Source organism: Eschrichtius robustus, chromosome X, assembly GCF_028021215.1.
Source record: "Eschrichtius robustus isolate mEscRob2 chromosome X, mEscRob2.pri, whole genome shotgun sequence".
NCBI lineage: Eukaryota > Metazoa > Chordata > Mammalia > Artiodactyla > Eschrichtiidae > Eschrichtius > Eschrichtius robustus.
Genome location: NC_090845.1, coordinates 89612580 through 89631397, shown reverse-complemented (window position 1 = coordinate 89631397; position 18818 = coordinate 89612580). Strand labels below are relative to the sequence as shown.

The 18818-nt window shown below is 43.3% G+C and overlaps 1 protein-coding gene across 7 annotated transcripts in view; it reads left to right on the top strand.

The window, feature by feature from the left end:
* TRMT2B (tRNA methyltransferase 2 homolog B) overlaps positions 1–18818 on the top strand; it is a 122142-nt gene that overhangs the window by 79656 nt on the left and 23668 nt on the right. For 4 of the 7 annotated variants that reach the window (XM_068533530.1, XM_068533529.1, XM_068533528.1 and 1 more), the window contains one exon: positions 16248–16313. The exons of 1 other annotated variant lie outside the window; for it this stretch is intronic. In XM_068533530.1, coding sequence (XP_068389631.1) covers positions 16248–16313 — 66 coding nt within the window. Of the gene's footprint in view, positions 1–6026; positions 6133–8764; positions 11704–16247; positions 16314–18818 lie in introns of those variants that run through there. 2 more of the 7 variants (XM_068533531.1, XM_068533532.1) reach the window with 2 other exon arrangements.

The following is an 18818-nucleotide window of genomic DNA, read 5'->3' as shown; positions in this document are numbered from 1 at the left end:
CTGCCAGGTGGGGATGGCCCCACTAACATTACTCCAGTGGGCAAATGGAGTGCCAGCTAGCACCACCTTGCATTGCCTTGTTCCACTTCTTTGCTACCAGGGAGGTGGGGTGGAAGTTCTGTTCTCTGTTTGGTCCCACTGATATCACACTTGTGGGGGAAACAGAGGGCCAACTCTCCCTGTCTAACTGCTGCCATGAGGGGCCAGACATGGGTGGCTCTATTTGGCACCACTGACACCACAGGGAAGGGGCAGTTTTTCCTTTGATGTTTGGTTAGAGTAGGTTGGGTATTATCAAAAATATTTTCTGTTCTGCTAGGCAGCCATTTCCCTGATTATTTAACTAAAGGGAACGATCTTCTCTTGGGGCTTTTCTTGGTCTGGGCCTTTTGGCAATTTCAGGTTGTAGTCTTCTCCGGTGCCTTATCTGCAATATATGGGAAGCAAAAAGAAATCCCAGGCAACTCACCACTGTAGTGTTCCTCACATCCTAAAGTCTCCAGGCAGTCCACTTTCTTCTTTCCACTTTTCAGAGTCTTCCTACACTTGATTGTTATTTTGTCCAGGTTTTTTTTTGTTGTTGTAAGAAGGAAGACTAGAGAGAAATGGGCCATTAATTTTGAAAAAATATTTAATTATTTCTTTCTTTGGGTATATTTTATTGTTATTTATGTGTATTCTTGAGTTGACTTTAATTCATTTTTTGTCAGTGAAAATCATGTATTATCAGTTGAAATATATTTGAATATATTGGAATAAATAAATGAATTTAATGCTACAACTTTCTTATGAGTACCACTTTAGCAGCATATCATGGGTTTTGATTTCCTTGCTGATCATTTCTAAAAAGTTTGTAATTTCTGTTTTGATTCTCTATTTAACCCAAGGGTTACTTAGAAGAGTGTTTTAAAAATGCCAAGTGGATAGATGAGAACAGAGCTGTCCTTTGTGCCTGCATATTTCTATGTAAGGCCAGGCAGTTCTTCAGAGAGCCTTTTTCTGAGAAGCTCTCATAGAAAAATGAGATTAAAAATTTGAATCCTGCTATTCTTTCCCTATTCTTCATTCTTTAGGTGTTTGTCATGTACATATATTCAGTAAGTCTCAAGATGCTTGGTCTTGACAAGGAGAAAAAAATAAAGACATAGTTCCTGCCTTCAAGAAGTATACTATTTAGTTGGGGCAATGGTATATATACCCCAAACTAGTTAAATAACAATACCTGACACTAGTGACTAAATTACTGGCAATGAGGGTCCAGAGAAAAGGGAAATCACTGTAGGCTAAAATAGCTGGGGGAAGACCTTTTGAAGGAAGGAGAAGTGTTTGAGTTAGAACTTAAAGGTAGGTAGGTAAGATTTAAATATACAAGGAGGAAAGGGAAGAATGTTTCAGGCTGAGAGACTAACATATCAAAGGCCACCTTTGATGGAAATGGGAAAGTTGAGTTATGGTGATAGAGGAAGATGATTTCAGTTGTAGATGTGTTGAGTTTTGGATGATTATAGGACATCTGATGGGGAGATACCCTGGAAGTTATTGATCCTCATTTGGTGATAAACTAGTTGAGTTTAGCTTTGTCTAAAATAGTAGTCTGTTCTCTTTTGGCTTGGTCAGAATAGTGTTCTGTTTTGGATAGAATTTTGGTTGAGTATATGTGTCATGGATGATGTACCAGATATCTTTTGCTTACCCTTCCTGATCCACCCTCTGCCCTTTTATACCCTGCTCTGTGCCCCAGGAGGCTAACCTATATGGATTACATCAGTGAGTTCTCTTTCCTTCTTGGCCTCTGGTAGGGTTTGGGCAGTGGAGATCCCTGGCAGAACATCAAAGGGAGAAAAGAAACTGAGGTCAGGTTGTTTATTCCTGGCTTCCTTCTTATAGGATTGCCTCTGGTTGGCTGCTATCCCTTAACTAAAGGTCATAGCACCTTTCAAGGGGACCCTCTCTACACCACATTTTCCTTTTTCTGGTATCTGTTCCCTCCCCTCATACTTTTGGCTGTAGGGGTGGTAACAGCACCAAGTTACTGCACTATCTATCCCTCTTTGTTTTCCTATACTCTGCTCACACTTTTGTGGATAGTCCTTTTCGTAAACTTTCCACTAATTATGCTAATGCAAGTGCACCATCTGTTCCCTGCTGGGACCCTGACTGAAACAGATGAAGTCTCAATTTTCAAAGACTTAGAATACAATAAAGTAAGCCTAACATAAAATATGACTAAATATGATTCAACATAAAATATGACTAAATATGATTCAATCTGTCTCTCTCTGATTAATCTAGGCTCTTGCAGTGCTTCCAGATAATCATTCTGAAGCACAAGTCTTCAGAGTATCATAATGTGTAGGAGTGCCAGTTCGTGGAATATTAACAATAGCTGGCATTTATCAATTACTTACTCTTTCCATGCACTGGGCTATACATATTTTATATGCATTATTTTACTTAACCTTCACAGCAAACCTATGAAGTAGGTAATTTTTATCTTTTTATAGGCGAGGAAACTAAGGCTCAGAGAGATTAAATAGCTTACCAGAGATTTCACAGCTAAGAAAGCAGAGCTGGGATTTAAACTCAGGTCTGTCTGACTCCATAGCTCATGTTGTAAGCACAAAGTGTGGTCCTGGATCAGCAGCATCCAGGAGCTTGTTAGAAGCACAGAATCTCAGGTGTCACCTCATATTTCCTGAATCAGAATCTGCATTGTAACAGATCTCCAGGGGATTCACACATACACGAAGGTTTGAGATGCAGTGATCTAAACCATGTTACTTTACAGTCTATTACCGAATACCATAGAAAGTTCTGTTTGATTGGTACTAGGTAAAAAGAACACTTTTTTTTAAGAAAAAAGGTAACTACGTGAGGTGATAGATATGTTAATTAGCTTGATTGTAGTAATCATTTCACAATGTATAAATGTATCAAAACATCATGTTGTACACCTTAAATATTTACAATTTTATTTTGTCAGTCATACTTCAGTAAAGCTGGAAGGGAAGAATATTTACCATTCTGTGCTCTTTAACATTGGTATCATGTGGCCTTGTAAGTGGAATCCACAAAGCCAGAGCTGTCATTTTTTGAGATGAGGGCGTTGAGAGCCCGTTCGGAACTTGACTTGGTGAAAGGTGCCAGGAAGCAGCGAGAGCTGCTGCTGTTGTGGAAAAGAGAACTTGGCCTTTGGTCGCTGCCAGATTTTTATGATTTACTTCAAACATGTTTAACATACACTTTTACATGCACCTTTATAGCACCTTTAGCTGCTGAATTTAAGAGACTCCCAAATCTGTGTACACTTGGCTAGCCCTCAGAAAAACTGGTCTGCTTAGAAAGTGTGATTTAATGCCCTTAGGCTCCCCTTTCTACAGTGTTATCATCCCACCCCCATCCCTTAGTCACTACCTCCCCACCTTATCCTTCCTCTCACCTCTTTCTCGTTCTTGTCTGTATCTCCTTTAAGAAAGCATATCAGATGATAAACCTATGAAATGTGCTCCATCTCACTAGTCATCATGGGAATTAAACTTAAACCACAATGAGATCCCACTACACATCCATCAGAGTGGTTAAAATGAAAAAAGACCTACAATACCATGTACTGATGAAAATGTGGGTCAGTTGGAACTTTCTTCCACTATTGGTGGTAGTGTAAATTGGTACAACTACTTTGGAAAAGTATTTGCCAGTGTCTGCTAAAGCTGAACTTATGCATACCCTATGACCAAGTAATTCCACTCATGGATTTTTTTAAATTGTACATTTATTTATTTATTGCTTGATTGATTGACTGAAGTATAGTTGATTTACAATGTCGTGTTAGTTTCAGGTGTACAGCACTCATGGATTTTTAATCAAGAGAAACTCTCCCACATGTGAATAAGGATACATATGCATGTACAGATGTCCACTGAAGGATTTAGTTTGTGATAGTCATTTAGGTTGTTTTCCATTTTTTACTATCAACAGAATTAATACATAAATTATAGTATGGTGAATTCGTCTGATGATATTCCATAAAGCAGTTGAAATGAGTTATAACTACATGTAGCAACATAGAACTAGAGCAAAATGTAACAAAACCATACTGTTGAGAAAAAACCTTGCATAAAATTCTGTATAATTACGCTTATGTAAAATATAAGAACACAAAACAAAACCCTATAATATTTATGGTACATGAATGGATAATAAAAGGAAAAAAGTTCTCACTAAATATTTGTACACACACACACACACACACACACACACACACATGCATAGCCAGTTAGTGGCAGAGCTAGGAAGAGAAGCCAGTACTCCTTATTTTTCTTTTTTTATTAAGACTTTATTGCTTTAATTAATTTTATTGACGTATAGTTGATTTACAATGTTGTGTTAATTTCTTCTGTACAGCAAAGTGACTCAGTTATACATATATACATTCTTTTTTTAAAAAAAATTAATTAATTATTTACTTATTTATTTATGGCTGTGTTGGGTCTTCGTTTCTGTGCGAGGGCTTTCTCTAGTTGAGGCAAGTGGGGGCCACTCTTCATCGCGGTGCGTGGGCCTCTCACTATCGCGGCCTCTCTTGTTGCGGAGCACAGGCTCCAGACGCGCAGGCTCAGTAATTGTGGCTCACGGGCCCAGTTGCTCCGTGGCATGTGGGATCTTCCCAGACCAGGGCTCGAACCCGTGTCCCCTGCATTGGCAGGCATATTCTCAACCACTGCACCACCAGGGAAGCCCAATATATACATTCTTTTTCATATTCTTTTCCATTATGGTTTATCAAGGATATTGAATATAGTTCCCTGTGCTATACAGTAGGACCTTGTTGTTTATCCGTCCTCTGTATACTAGTTTGCATCTGCTAATCCCAAACTCCCAATCCATCCCTCCCCCCAGACCTTGGCAACCACAGAGACTTTTTTAGAGCAGTTTAATGTTCACAGCAAAATTGAGGGGAAGGTACAGAGATTTTCCATACTCCTTATTCTTCTTTAACCTAAGTAATGGAGGCTTCAAACCCTAAAGGGTCTGCACAGTCATTAACGTAGCTCCCTGTCTCGAGTAACTATGCCTTATGTAGCTCAGAACACATTATGGGAGCCTGGTGAGCTCAGGGGATCAACAGGTTGTCTCTTTTACATGAAGTCAGGGCTCAGAGTTGCTATAAACTTTTTTTTCCTATATCCTCACGCTCGGTGTACTGGCCACGAATGCTTAAGTTTGACCTGCTTAAGGGTATCAGTAAGCAGGGTAATGTGAAACACTAGTAAGCAGGTGACTGTTCCAACCTAAAGCCAGACTCCTCCAGCATTTCTGTCATGTTTGACTAGCTCTAGTAGTAGCTGCTGGACACAAAGTCTAGCCCAGAGAACAGAAAAGCTATAAACAGTCTCCAGTGTAATTAAAATGGACTATTGGCAGAGTGCTTCAATCGAAATTCCAAGTCCTGAACAACACAAGTTTTAATGTTAAGGGCCTACAGGGTATTTAGGAAAAAACAGAATTCCTGAAAATGAAAGGCAATATATGGTCCCTGCTCTCCCTGACCTACTATGGTTACTTTTTCTCAAGTACTTATTAATTGGGTTTAAATTCCCCAGGCTGTTAAGACCTTGAAAATCTATCAGAGGGCTATGTGAGATAGAATAAAAGAGAGTTTTAGAAGGGCAGGGAAGAAAAAGGGAGAAAAGAAAAGAAGAGATTCCCTTCGATGGGTTGTTTCCTTTCTTTGATGTTGTCATTGATGGTCTGCCTTGCCTATTTTAGGCATTTGATCTAGTAATGACCCTTGAGAAAAACCTTAAGAGAGGTTTAGGTTTCTAGTCCCAGCACCACCACTTATTAGCTCTGTGACTTTGAGCAAATCAATTAACCTCTTTGAACTTTAGATGCCTCATCTCTAAAATGGTGATAATAATAGTATTTACCTAATATGGTTGATGAGGTATGTAAAATGCTTAGCACAGTGCCTGGCACACAGTAAGAGCTCAGTATATTAATGGTGATCATTCTTGTTGTTACAGCGTCATGGAAGCAAAGGAGGAGAGCATTTTGAGTAGACAAGGGAAATCTGCTCTACATAATGCCACATACAGCCGAGGGGTCAAGGAGGATGAGAGCTGAGAAAAGGCAAGGGTTTTGAGACTTGATTAGAAATGCTGAGTGATATTTACATTCGAAACTTATCTCCTGAGCTCCTTATTTTTACTGGAAATAGGAATCAGAGTTTAAAAAGAAAATCCATCACTATTTTGTGGTCAGGATACATATTTACTTAACTTCACAGCAAGCAATGTTTATAGGGAGTGTATATAAGAAGGTAGCTGTGGCTGTGACAGCCATAGCAGACTCCTGCCGCGCTGTCCATTAGAACTTTCTGTGACGTGGAAATGTTCTCTCTCTGTGCTGACCAATACACATGTGGCTGTTAAGCACTTGAAATGTGGCTACTGTGACTGAGGAATGGAAATTTTAATTTTATTTAATCTTAATTAGCTTAAATTTAAATAGCCACATGTGGGTAGTGGCAGCCATCAATCTAATTGGGGAAGCAAGGCATATACTCTTGAAACCAGTTAAATACCAAAAGGATTGAGGTCAGAAAGTAGAGACTTAATTGTTCAACCCTTCTGGTCTGGAGAGTTTAAGGATTTTAAGTCTTGTAGAGCAGGTGAAACTTGGGCTTCACCTTGAAGGATGTATAGTGTTTGGATAGGAGGAAAGAAGGCAGGAGGTCATTCCAGATGGGTAGGAGGGTGTGGGCAAAGGTTTAGAGTTAGAAACGCTTCCTATATGAGACGTTAGAGGACAATGGCCTTTCTAGAATAGAGTATTCATATCAGGCGTTAGATGGGTTGGGGCCAGGTCATGGACAGCCTTGAATGCTAGAACAAAGCGTTTGGGCTTTGTCCACATAGGCCAGTGTTTTGCAAAGCTTGTTTAAAACACAGATTCCCAGGCCCCACCCTAACCTACTAAATCAACTTTTCTGGGTCACAGCTTAGGAAATCAGTATTATAAGTAAGCTCCACAGGTGTGTATGATGCACATTCAAGTTTGAGATCTATCAGATAGGCAGAAAGGAGCCCTTGGAAGCTTTTTGATCAAAGGAGTGACATGTTGATAGAGGAATCATAGGAAGCTTGATAAGGACAGAAGGTGTAGGTTATAGAAACTAGCTAAGGAAACCATTTAGGTGACTGTTCAGATATGGACTTCACAAATCCTGATCTTTCTGGCTGGTGTCCTTGGAATTGTTCAGTCGATTCCTAATATTTCCCTGCAGGCCCGATTTGAATTTTCCACACAATTTGTTTGTTGTTTTAAATGACTAGGGCCCAGGCACCACAGCCTGACTGCCTAGGCTCAAATCCCAGCCGTACTATCTAAGCTGTTTTAGCTCAGACAAGCCACTTAACTTTTCTGTGCTTCAGTGTCCTTATCTGTCAGCTGGAAATGATCAGAGCCCCATCCCATAAGGGCACTGTGAGTATTAAATGATATCATAAATGACTTACAACAGTACCTGCCACATAATAAGCACTCAATTAATGCTGGTATTAATATTATTTAAACTAAAGAGCTCTTGGGACTTCCCTGGTGGTCCAGTGGTAAAGAATCCGCCTTCCAATGCAGGGGACGTGGGTTCGATCCCTGGTCGGGGAACTAAGATCCCACATGCCGCGGGGCAACTAAGCCCGTATGCCACAACCACTGAGCTCGTATGCCTCAACGAGAGAGCCCGCGTGCCACAAATTACAGAGCCCACGCACTCTGGAGCCCGTGCACCACAACTAGAGAGAGAAAACCCGCACACCACAACTAGAGAGAAGCCCGCGCACCGCAACAAAGGATCCCACGCACCGCAACAAAAGATCCCACATGCCGCAACTAAGACCCGACGCAGCCAAAAAAAAAATAATAAAGAAAATTAATAATAATAAAAGAAAACTAAAGAGCTGTTTCATTTATTCCAAGTTATATAATAGTTAAAGCTAATCTTCACCAACAAAGTGTTAAATTTGCCCATCCAGAATATTAAACCCAAGCCCTAGACTTTTTTTTTTTTTTTTTTTTAATTTATTTATGGCTGTGTTGGGTCTTCGTTTCTGTGTGAGGGCTTTCTCCAGTTGCGGCGAGCGGGAGCCACTCTTCATCGCGGTGCGCGGGCCTCTCACTGTCGCGGAGCACAGGCTCCAGACGCGCAGGCTCAGTAATTGTGGCTCACGGGCCTAGTTGCTCCGCGGCATGTGGGATCTTCCCAGACCAGGGCTCGAACCCGTGTCCCCTGCATTGGCAGGCAGATTCTCAACCACTGCGCCACCAGGGAAGCCCTAGACTTTTTGCTTAATGAGTTGTATTCCAAAGCATAATTCTTCACTAAATTTAACATATGATTATCCTTCATAAAATAAGTCTAAATAGAGGACAAATTGTTCTTCCCACTGAATGTTTTAATCTATGGTTAGTTCTTGGCTATGAATTATATATCTTTTAAAACTTTGTACTTTTTATATTGCTACTAGCTTTCAGTGAATGCTCTTTATGATATTCATTTCAGAAAAAAAGAATGAACTCTTTTTTGTTCTTGTAGGGGACTGATAATGGACTGATAATGCAAAGATATGTATCTCGTCTGGTGTCAGTGAGCTCACGATGTACTGTGGGTGCAGTGACAGCTTTTTCAAGGAATGAGAAATTCTCTTTAGATGCCTACTTGGTAGTTTGTGAACTTTTGGCTTCTGCTTCACTTTTCTTCCAGGCCTCACCTGAATAGAAGCTTCTCCTAGTCTCTCCAGTTTCTGTTGACAGTCAGCTGCCTGAAGCAACTCTCAAGATGCACCTTCAGGTCTTGAAGGCAGAGAGGGAAGGAAACAGCTGAAGACCCATCATAGCTACCTACACACTTCTGAGACAGGCTGAGCCAAGAAATTGCCTTAGACTCTTCTTTCTGCTTTCAGAAACAAAGTCTCTCCCAACTTTGTTCACTTACATTCTGCTAGATGGTTGAAAAAGATGGGTTTGTGACATGGCTGGTTAAGGTTCTTTTTTTATGTTTTGAACAGATGAATATCTATTTTCCCTACTACCATCTCCCTCATTGTCCATTTCCCTTCGCTGAAGTCAGTCACTGTTACCAGTTTCTTGTGTATCCTTCCTGAGATATTCTATGCATATTTGTATATGTACACCCCTAATTTTTATACAATTGTAGCATACCATAAATGCTATTCTGCACCCTACTTTTTTTCACTTTTTACATAGAAGGCTGTTTCATATCAGTACATAAAGAGCTTCTTTATGGCTACATGGCTGCACAGCGTTCCATAATTATTATAGATATACCAGAATTTATTTAAGCAGTTCTTTGTTGGTGGACATTTAGGTAGTGTCCAACCTTTGGCTATTATAAACATGTTTATACATATTATATTTCACATGTGAGAGTATATCTCTAGGAGAAATTGATTAGGACACTTGGGTCATTGGCTTGTTCAGCTGCTTGGTGGCGATAAAACCACGGTACTGCGTGTGGAATCAAAGATTCTAGGAGGCCTAGCCATGCCTAACTACACAGATGTCATGGGATGTTAAGCTAGACAGAATCTTGGAGATCCCAGAGAGAACCAAGATCACACAAAGATTTAGAAGCAGATCCAGGATTAAAACCCATAGTGTTTTACTCCAGTCTATAATGTAGCTCTTTTTACTACACCACACTGCTGTGGGTCAGAGAGATTTGGCGTGGCCTGATTTCTGTCCTGCCAGGCAGGACTGTGCATTATCTGGCCCACCGTGATCTCACTACCCTGTCTTTACATGATTTCTCTTCCCGGGATCTGACTTTGCCAACCTAATTTATCCTACTTTTCCCTGCTGCTTTGACTTCTCCCACTAATAATAACTCCATCTTTTTTAAAAGTTAGAACTGAAGTCCTTGACAATTGGGGGACCCTTTAGTACTAAAGCCAAGTAGGAGAGGCAGGAGTACTGGGAAGGATGTCTGGTAATGGCGTAAGATTTATGATCTTACACAAGCTTTCTTCTCTTAGTTCATCCATTGAGTCATCGTATAGTCTAGGGGGAGTCCCTTTCTCCTCTTGGCACGGCTGGAATATCTCCTTTCCTTGGCCATAAGGTCGAACACCTTAAGGTCCAACAAGCATATAATGTGCCCAATAGGAAAGAATATGAAAGTGTGTGCGGATAGTTTAATTCTTACTGAATTGTGCTAGGGAGCAAACTACAGGTGATATTCTTCGTGGGCAGCCCAAGGAAATCAAGGACCCATGTATGGACTGACTCTTAAGTCTATCTTCACTTTGGCTCAGGCCACAGAGGGGTCAACTGCTGCCAGTATTTATGAAATGCGCACTATGATGATGGATAAAATTGTTTTAGGAACAGATTCTAGAGCTATCCCTGGGACAGTTTTTCTCAAGTTATGATCCTCTGAGCACTTGCATTACTCGAAGGATGGGGCCCTGGTATCTGCAAGTAGTCTTCTTTCCCAAATAATTCTTATGTGAATGTAACTATGAGAACTACTTCCTAAGGAATGGTAAATTGAGAAGATGGTTGTGAGCCTTTGAATTTGGGGTGCCCTGTAAAATTAGTGAGAAGAGCTGACCAGCAATTCCAGGTAGCATATGGATATTTCATTTGAGAGGATATAAAGACTGGGTTAGGTGCCTCCTATGTGCTTCCACAGATTCTGTGCTTCTATCATAACCCTTGTCACACTGTATTGTAGTTGAATGTTTTTGTCCCTTCCCCTATAATCCAGAGGGTTCTTAGTTGTGAGCAACAGAAATTGATTGGCTAATTTAAGCAGAAAATGCTTGTCTTAAAAGCATATTGAATAGCTCCCAGAATCACAAGTTGGACTGGAGAACCAGACTCAGGGCTACACAGCCAACATCACAGGTGTCACCATTACTACCACCATGCCAGCACCATCAGCGGGTTGGCTTAGGTCCTCAGAGATGCAGAAACCAAGCTGGGATTAGACATGCAGGAGATTTATTGGGGAAAATGTCAGTGAGAGAACATAGGGAGGGAGCCAGAGGAAGCTGGGAGAGGTGTTAAACTGCAGTGTAAATCTGCCCTTTATGGATGAGAGAAGGAAAGAAGGTTAGGTAGGAAGTGTCGTAGACTGAAGTGCAGTGCTAGTAAAGTTCGACCAGGCTGACGGGGAGTTCTGTTGCCAAAGTCACAGGCCACATAGTCCTGTGTCTCCCAGAAATGGGCATGACTTAGTATCCCTGCTGTGCTCAGTCACTGGCTGGGAGCAGTGTGGCTTCAGAACAAAGCAGCAAATATTGGGGTGAATTTAAAGCACAGCAGCTGGGGCAAAGGTCAATGACACTTCCCACACTGGAAGAACCAAGGGGCACATTTTCATGACTGTCTGAATTGGAGAAGATTGTCCACTTCTTTGGGTCACTGGCTCCCAATTCAAGGGATGGATCCTTGGATTGAGGGAGCCTAAGTCACATGCCTGTGCCCCAGCTACAAGGGGGCCCTGCTTCTTAGCAAGAGTCCTGTGTCCTCTCCCCCAGATAAAGGGGTTCAAATGCTGTACAGCAACACTCCTAAAAGGACAAATGTCTATTATACCATTACATTCTGTGAACCTCTTGAGAGCAGAGATCTTTGTCTTACTGCTATTACAAATAAATGTTTATTGAAATAACTGAATGATTGTGGCCAGCTAGTGTTCAAACGACCTTGTACACACACACACACACACACACACACACACACACACACAAAATCAATTAATTTAGCCATCAGGGAAATGCAAATCAAAAGCCACTAGGATGGTTATAATGAAAAAAGATAAGTGCTGTTGAGGATGGGGAGAAACACAGTGCTGATAGAAATGTAAAATGGTGCAGCCACTTTGGAAAATGGATGGTGAGAGAGTGGCTTGGAAAAGGATAATCAAAAGTCTTTGTCCTTAGGGAGCTTAGAGCAAAAAGAGAAGGCCCAGAGGATACCTGACTGATGTTGCATTACATATCTTTTAAGGATTCTAACAGTCCAAACCGAGCATTCTACAGATGGAAGCCATTCTTCCATCCTTACTACTGATTCTCCAGGCCTTGTCCATCACCTCTCACCAGACAGTGTTCTGTGACTGGACTATCAGCCACTTGCAGCACATCTCTCTCCTTCCTCTCCTTTTCCCTCGTGGATGCCAGCTACCTCTTATGAATCAGCTCTGGCTGCAGGGGCTTTGTAAGCTCAAACCTATCTCCGAACCTTATGTAGTTCAGAGGGGTTCTGAAAGCTGATAAATACGCCAAGAGCTTTTCGATCAAACTGCTTTTAGACCCGTTCTCTGTTCCTGCTGAGTCGGGGGCTGGAGGTAGGGGGAGTGGGGAGTCAAATCTTGGGTCTCCCTTTCTTGCAGAACCAAACCCCTGAACATGGCCTAGCATTCACGGGGAAGCACGGGGTTATCACCTCAGATGAGCAGTCCTTGGGAGAACAGTGCTCTTAATGGGGAAGGGGTTCCCAGGTCCTCAGCAGTCTCATGAGTATCAACATTTCCAGGTCTGTAGTCTTAAGAAGAGTAAAGGGCTGGAGTCTAGAGATTGTCTAAAAGAGGAAGGAGAGTTGGACAGAAACAGGGCAAATTCTCAGTCAGTTTCTCCCAGCAGGGCAAAAGGAACAAGGAAATAAGAGACCAGAGGATTTAGTGACCTAAAGCGCCAGAGAGTCCTAGGGCTGAAAACAGAGAAGCTAGTGGGCGAGGGGGATCAAGTGGCAGGAGATTTACGCGTATATACCAACCTTGGGGAAATCCAAAAAAAATGTAACAGTAGGGTCTCTGCCTTCAAGGAGCTTATGGTAATTTAGTGGTGAAATAAAAATTAATATACTTGAAATAAGTTGTAATTTGGTGCTAAACTGTGGGATTGACCCAAAAAAGTGCTGTAGGAGCTCTGAGAAGGGAGAGATCATGTGGGCTGACATCCTCTGTGAGCTGAATGGCTGGCTGAGGCAGTAGGTGCCCCACAGGACTTTATGCTCCAGCTACAGTGGCTACAGCTTTTAGAGATGAGTGTGCCTGAGTCTTGTATGTTTTCCTGGAGGAAACACAGGGGAGGAAGCTTCATCATCGTCACTATTTGTTAATCACTATCATCAACAAGAACCACAACAAACATTAATTGAGCATCCCTCCCTGAGTCTACACTTCTGTTTAGGAGGCAGGGCAAACACAGAAAGAGTTGAAGGACTAGAGCAAGAGAGTGCATGCCAGTAGCACAAAGACAGAGGGAAAAGTGAGAGCTGGGGAGGTGAGGGAAGGCTTCCTGGAGGAGGTAATACTTGAACTGACCCTTGAAAGAAGATTAGGCTTTGGGCTAATGGAGAAAAGAGTGAAGGGGGTTGTAAACGGCCTCAACAAGGCACTGAGAGAGCAAGGCAAGTGTGATTAAGTGAGAAAACCTGCTGGACTGGAGCAAAGGGTGTGGCAGGGTAGCGTGGGCGATGAAGTTGGAGAGGAAAATAGTCTGATGATTATAGAGAGCCTTAAATGTCAGACAGAAGGAGTCATATTGGAACAAAGTAGGAAGGCAGTGTAGATTTGTGTATTTGGGGAATGACAAGGGCACAAGGAAGAACAAGGAGAGGCTAAAAGAAAGACATGGAGATTCCACAGTCTTCCTAGCTTCAGTCTCCCATGTCAGGGTGGCCAACTCATCCCAACTCAGCAAACAGATGAGTTTCTCACCCTACTTGTGATCCATCTTGGGAATAGGTCCTGAAGAAGCCCACAAGAAGTTCTGCACCGTATACTGTTGGCAGAGAACTTGTGCCTTTTGGAAAGGCCCAAGCCATCAACACTATGTATGAAGTGTTCTCAGATAGCATTGCCCCGCCTTGTGAAACAGAAAGGAGGAAGGGTCAGCCTCCTAACCCAGCTGCTAACACAGGTACAGACCAAGATGGGACATCTGCTTCAAAAGCAACAACCTTTTGAAGCTGATCTGTTCTTGAATCAGCCCCGGGGAAAGGAGACAGCAATTGCAGGAATCTTAAAAACCAATACAACAGCAAGACTAAGCCTTTCTTGAAGCCATCATTTTGGTGGCTGCTACTTGGCCGCTCCTCACATAGATCCTTTGTTACTGACTTCCTGCAGCAAAAGGAGATTGGCACAGGCTCGGCTACATTTATATTATTACCAGGAGGCAGATGTTTTCTCTTTTCCCCCCGGGGTTTAGAATTATGCAGATGAAGGCACAAAAACAAAAGCTCAGCGAGGTGGGGGAAGATGGCTCTTAAGAATCTAGGCAAATTTCAGAGCTCTTTAAGACACCCCTCTCAATTTTTACTAACAGCTCTCCTGGCTCCTCTCCAGTCTATTTAGAATTTGGCACCTCTTCAGAACCTTACAGCCAAAGACCTGAAAGTTCATTCTAAAGTTCCCATCCTGGCCTCATTTTGCAAGTGGAGAAATCAAGGCATATAATATGGGTCTGTGGGCTGACCTTGAGTCTTTTTTTTTTTTTTTTCAGGGGTGTAAAACACTAAAGGTTTATTTCTTGCTCATCCTAGATATGACCTTGAGTCTTTCTTTGACATTCCCTCTTTCTCTTTCTTCCTTCTGCTACATACACTCTCGCTTGGAAAGGAAACTCTACGGCCCAATTGCCCCGCAGGTCTCTCCCCAACCCCACCGTGATAAAATCTGTAGGGCAATAGGACCTAGGGAAATTCAACCCTGAGGCCGAGAGAGACACTCCTGCTTAACCGCCTGGCTTGAGCGAGTGTGGGAGCGAGCTAGTTAGGGAGGGCGGGGTAGAACTGGGGGTCTGCTGCTGTTGGCTAAGAGGAAAGCTGTGGCTCCCTCCAGGGTCCGGGGGTCGTGATGAGAAGTGCTTCTGAAGGCTGGCCCAAGCCCCTTTGTGTCGCGCCTCTATGCACCGAGTACCCTTCATCTGGCCGCCCTGGAACTCGCAGGCGTTTTGTTTGGCCCCAGCTGTCTCTCCCATTTCGTGCAGCCCCGCCATCGGTGCCTTCGTTCCTGAAGCCACCGACCTCTCACAGCTGGAACTGCGAGCCAGGCAGGGACCCCGGCAGCAGACGGCGCCCGAGAGTTTGCCGACATCCGTCGGGCCGGGTTGGCGCCCCGCAGGTCGTATTTTTCGCTAGCAAAGTTTCTCTGTGGAAAAGAAGCCCCTCCAGCTTTCTCTTGATCCTGTAGCGGGCGCGCGCTCTGCTTCTCTCCCCGGTGACTGCGCTCGGGGCCGGGGTTGTGGCCTTGCTCCTGCCCCTGGCCTGGCTGCCTTGGGGGCGGAGCTTGGGGAATTGGAGGAGCCGCCGTGAGAACGCTTGACTAAGCGCGGGTGCGGAGAGACCGCCGGCGAGCAGGCGAGCTAATAGCCGCAGCCTAGCATTAGCTAGGGTACCTGGGCAGTGAACTGGATCCCCGAAGGGACGCTCAGGCTGCGCCCACTCTTCTGCCCTGGCTCAGTTCTCGGCTGATTTGAGAGAGCACACTGGTCAGGGCTCCTCAAGAGGAGCTGCTGAGTGTCGGTGCCCCAGAGAGAGTGGCTACCCGCCCTGCCTGGGGGGCTGCGAAAGGCGGAGCCGCCACGGAAACAGCTGTTCCCATGGCTCTTGACGCGCCTGGAACTGGACTCCGGACTGGGCGCTAAGATGCTTGCTTTTTGCCTTGTCCAACTTCCACAGCGCGTAGTTGACGATTGGAATCCTGGGCCAATCAAGAGTCTAGTTTCAAAGTGGTACTCCTGGCCTCTTCATCCCAGACTCCAGCAAGTCTAGTTTGAGACGAGAAGAGAGCGGTCTCCTGCTCTAATTAGTAGATCTCCGTTCTGGAATTGGACTTGACAGCTCTCCTCACCAATACTTGCACTGCAGTGGCTACAGGGTTCTCTTGGGAGGTGGGGATGGGAGTGCTCTGAAGACCAGACCACAACACTCAGAACCTCAACAATGGACCGAGTTTTTGAAATTCCTGAGGAGCCAAACGTGGAGCCGATATCCTCTCTGGAGGAAGATGTCATCCGTGGGACCAGCCCCCGATTTACCTTTCCATTTGGCATCCTCTTCTCCACGTTTTTGTACTGTGGGGAGGCAGCAGCTGCCTTGTACATGGTTACAATCTATCGGAAGAATAGTGAAACCTACTGGATGACATACACCTTTTCCTGCTTTATGTTTTCATCCATTATGGTCCAGTTGACCCTCATTTTTGTCCACAGAGATCTGGCCAAAGACAAGCCACTATCACTGTTTATGCATCTAATTCTCTTGGGACCTGTTATCAGGTGAGCAACTTTTAAATCTTTTCCCTCCTCCCCTGCCCCCCAACTGTGCAGAGAAAGATGAATTTAATATTTTTAAGACTGTTACTGTGCCTCGAATCGAATCGATTCTCCCATTCCCTCCCACTCTTGGTTTCCCTGCCTGCCATCCAAAAAGTCTTATCTGCAGTCTTAAGTGCCACCACGATGAACATATGGCATGTACCTGTGTTCCGAAACCATGTATGGTACCATTAACAAGACTTCATTTGACAATGTTTGCTATCTGGATTTGGGTTGTGAAAACTGGTATGAGACCAATTGATGTGGTCACCTTGTAAACACAGGCTATAGCTTCAGAGTGTGTTATTTTGACTCTGCCTTTTAGATGCTCTTTAAATTGGATGGAAGTTCCTTACCCCCTCCATCCCATCTCACATTCAGTTTCTTTACCCTGAGTTGCTTGGGCTGCTGCTACTGATACTTTCAAATTTTCTGGAGTTATTTGACATCTGGAAAGTATTTTAAGCCATTTGTGCTCATCTGGTACCCGAACCCATTGTAGTTTATTTTTCTCTGTCGGTTTATTGGTCTCCTGTTTATCTCTGTATCTTTCTGCAATAAAGGTACACGGTTAGAAGGGGGCAAAGGAAGATAGCCTGTCTCTCCATCTGGATGCTGTAGCACAATGTAATAGTATTGAGTCTTTCCATTCAGATTGCTTTGAAGGGACAAGAATGTGCCTTCAGGGAGATCAGCTCGGTGCTTTGTGACCACCTAGAGAAGTGGGATGGGGAGGGTGGAAGGGAGACGCAAGAGGGAGGACATATGGGGATATATGTATATGTATAGCTGATTCACTTTGTTATAAAGCAGAAACTAACACACCACTGTAAAGCAACTATACTCCAATAAAGATGTTTAAAAAAACAAAGAAAGAATGTGCCTTATCCTAGGGATACAGGCATCTGTGTCAGAAGTCTCATCTGGATGCTATGTGATTTTCAAGGTAGAGAGATGTTGCAAAACTTCTGAGGTCAGTAGGAAAGAATGGACCAAGTTTATCTTGATTGCAAGAGAGGCAGAAACTTGCAGTCAGCTGAGGAATATGGGTCAGAGTGTTGATGTTGTAATTGCAATGGGAAGATATTTCATCCTTAGAAATAAACACAGTCTGAAACTGACTAAGGATGGAACTGCCCCCTTTAAAAAATTTTTTTATCAATATGTTTAAATGGGGAGGAATTGATTACACTCCATCAGCGAAAATATGAGACATCGACAGAAACAGTGGCCTGGAATTCAGGAGACCTGGAATCTAGTTTGCCCTCTGTCATTGACTAGTTACATGGCCTTGGTGAAATCCCTGAAGATGCCTTGAGCCTCAGTTCCTTCATCTGTAAAGTAAATGGGTTGGGCTAGATCATGGGTCTCAAACTCAAACACTTCCAGGGGCCAGCCAGGCAGGTATCATAAATGACTGAAGCAAGCCAAGGATGAGAAAAAACAGTAGTTTCATGTGTGATGATAAGTAAAAATGAAGTCTTGGTGTTAGAGAAATGATGGAGCGTTAGTGAGTACTGTGGCGGTCTGGAGTCCGCAAGATCTGCCTAAAGGAGGCCAGCCGCTCTACAGCTCCAGCCCATTGTTTCCCTGTTGGAATTCAGACCCAGTATCGCCAAGGCCCTAACTTTTCAGGACAAGCTCCCAAGACAGGATTTTATGTGAAATAAAATGATTGAACATGTTGACAGCTGATTTTGGTAATTAAATAAAAGCACTGTCCGGGCCAAACACACCACAGCTGTTCGTCAGATGTGACTCAGCTGGCCTATGCAACCTCTGGACTAGGTAATCTAAAGGGCCTTTCCAGTTCTAAATCTTTGAAGTTAAGCTGTGAAAGGAAGACCTCATCTCGAACTTGGAACCAAGATGTCATTTAGAGATGTCATTAGAGCAAGGAAACCATTCTTCTTGCCCTTTTCAAATGCAATATATTGAGTTAACGGATCAATCACTCTTAAGATGCAAATTTCAGTAGGTTCTGCCCCAGCTCCCCGTTTCAACTTCTCTCTTTGCTTTGTGGCCTCCCAAGCCATCTTTGATTTGGACCGTCCATATGGAGTGTTGAGTACTATGTTTCATTTTTGTCATTTAGCTCCCCCTAGAAATGATCGGAAAGCATTTATAATCTCAGTCAGCTACCCCACAGCAGGGGAAAAAAATAATTAAAAGCTCATAAATCATATCCTTGATAATGCTTATTTTCAAGGCAAATTACTTTTTAGGTAGGCAGCAACTTGATGAATGCTATTAGGCACATGAAGGTGTTTGGAGGGCCTGGCTCCCTTGTATGAAACGCAAAGATACTTCTGGAAATGAAAATGTACTCTCATTTGCTGCCGCTTATAAGCAAGGCAAACACGCTTACTTAAACCAGTAAATGGCCTTAAGAATAGAAGCATAAACAGAATTCTTCATGCCACCACCTCCCCCAATGTTTTATTCAGCAATAACATTGATGGGCTT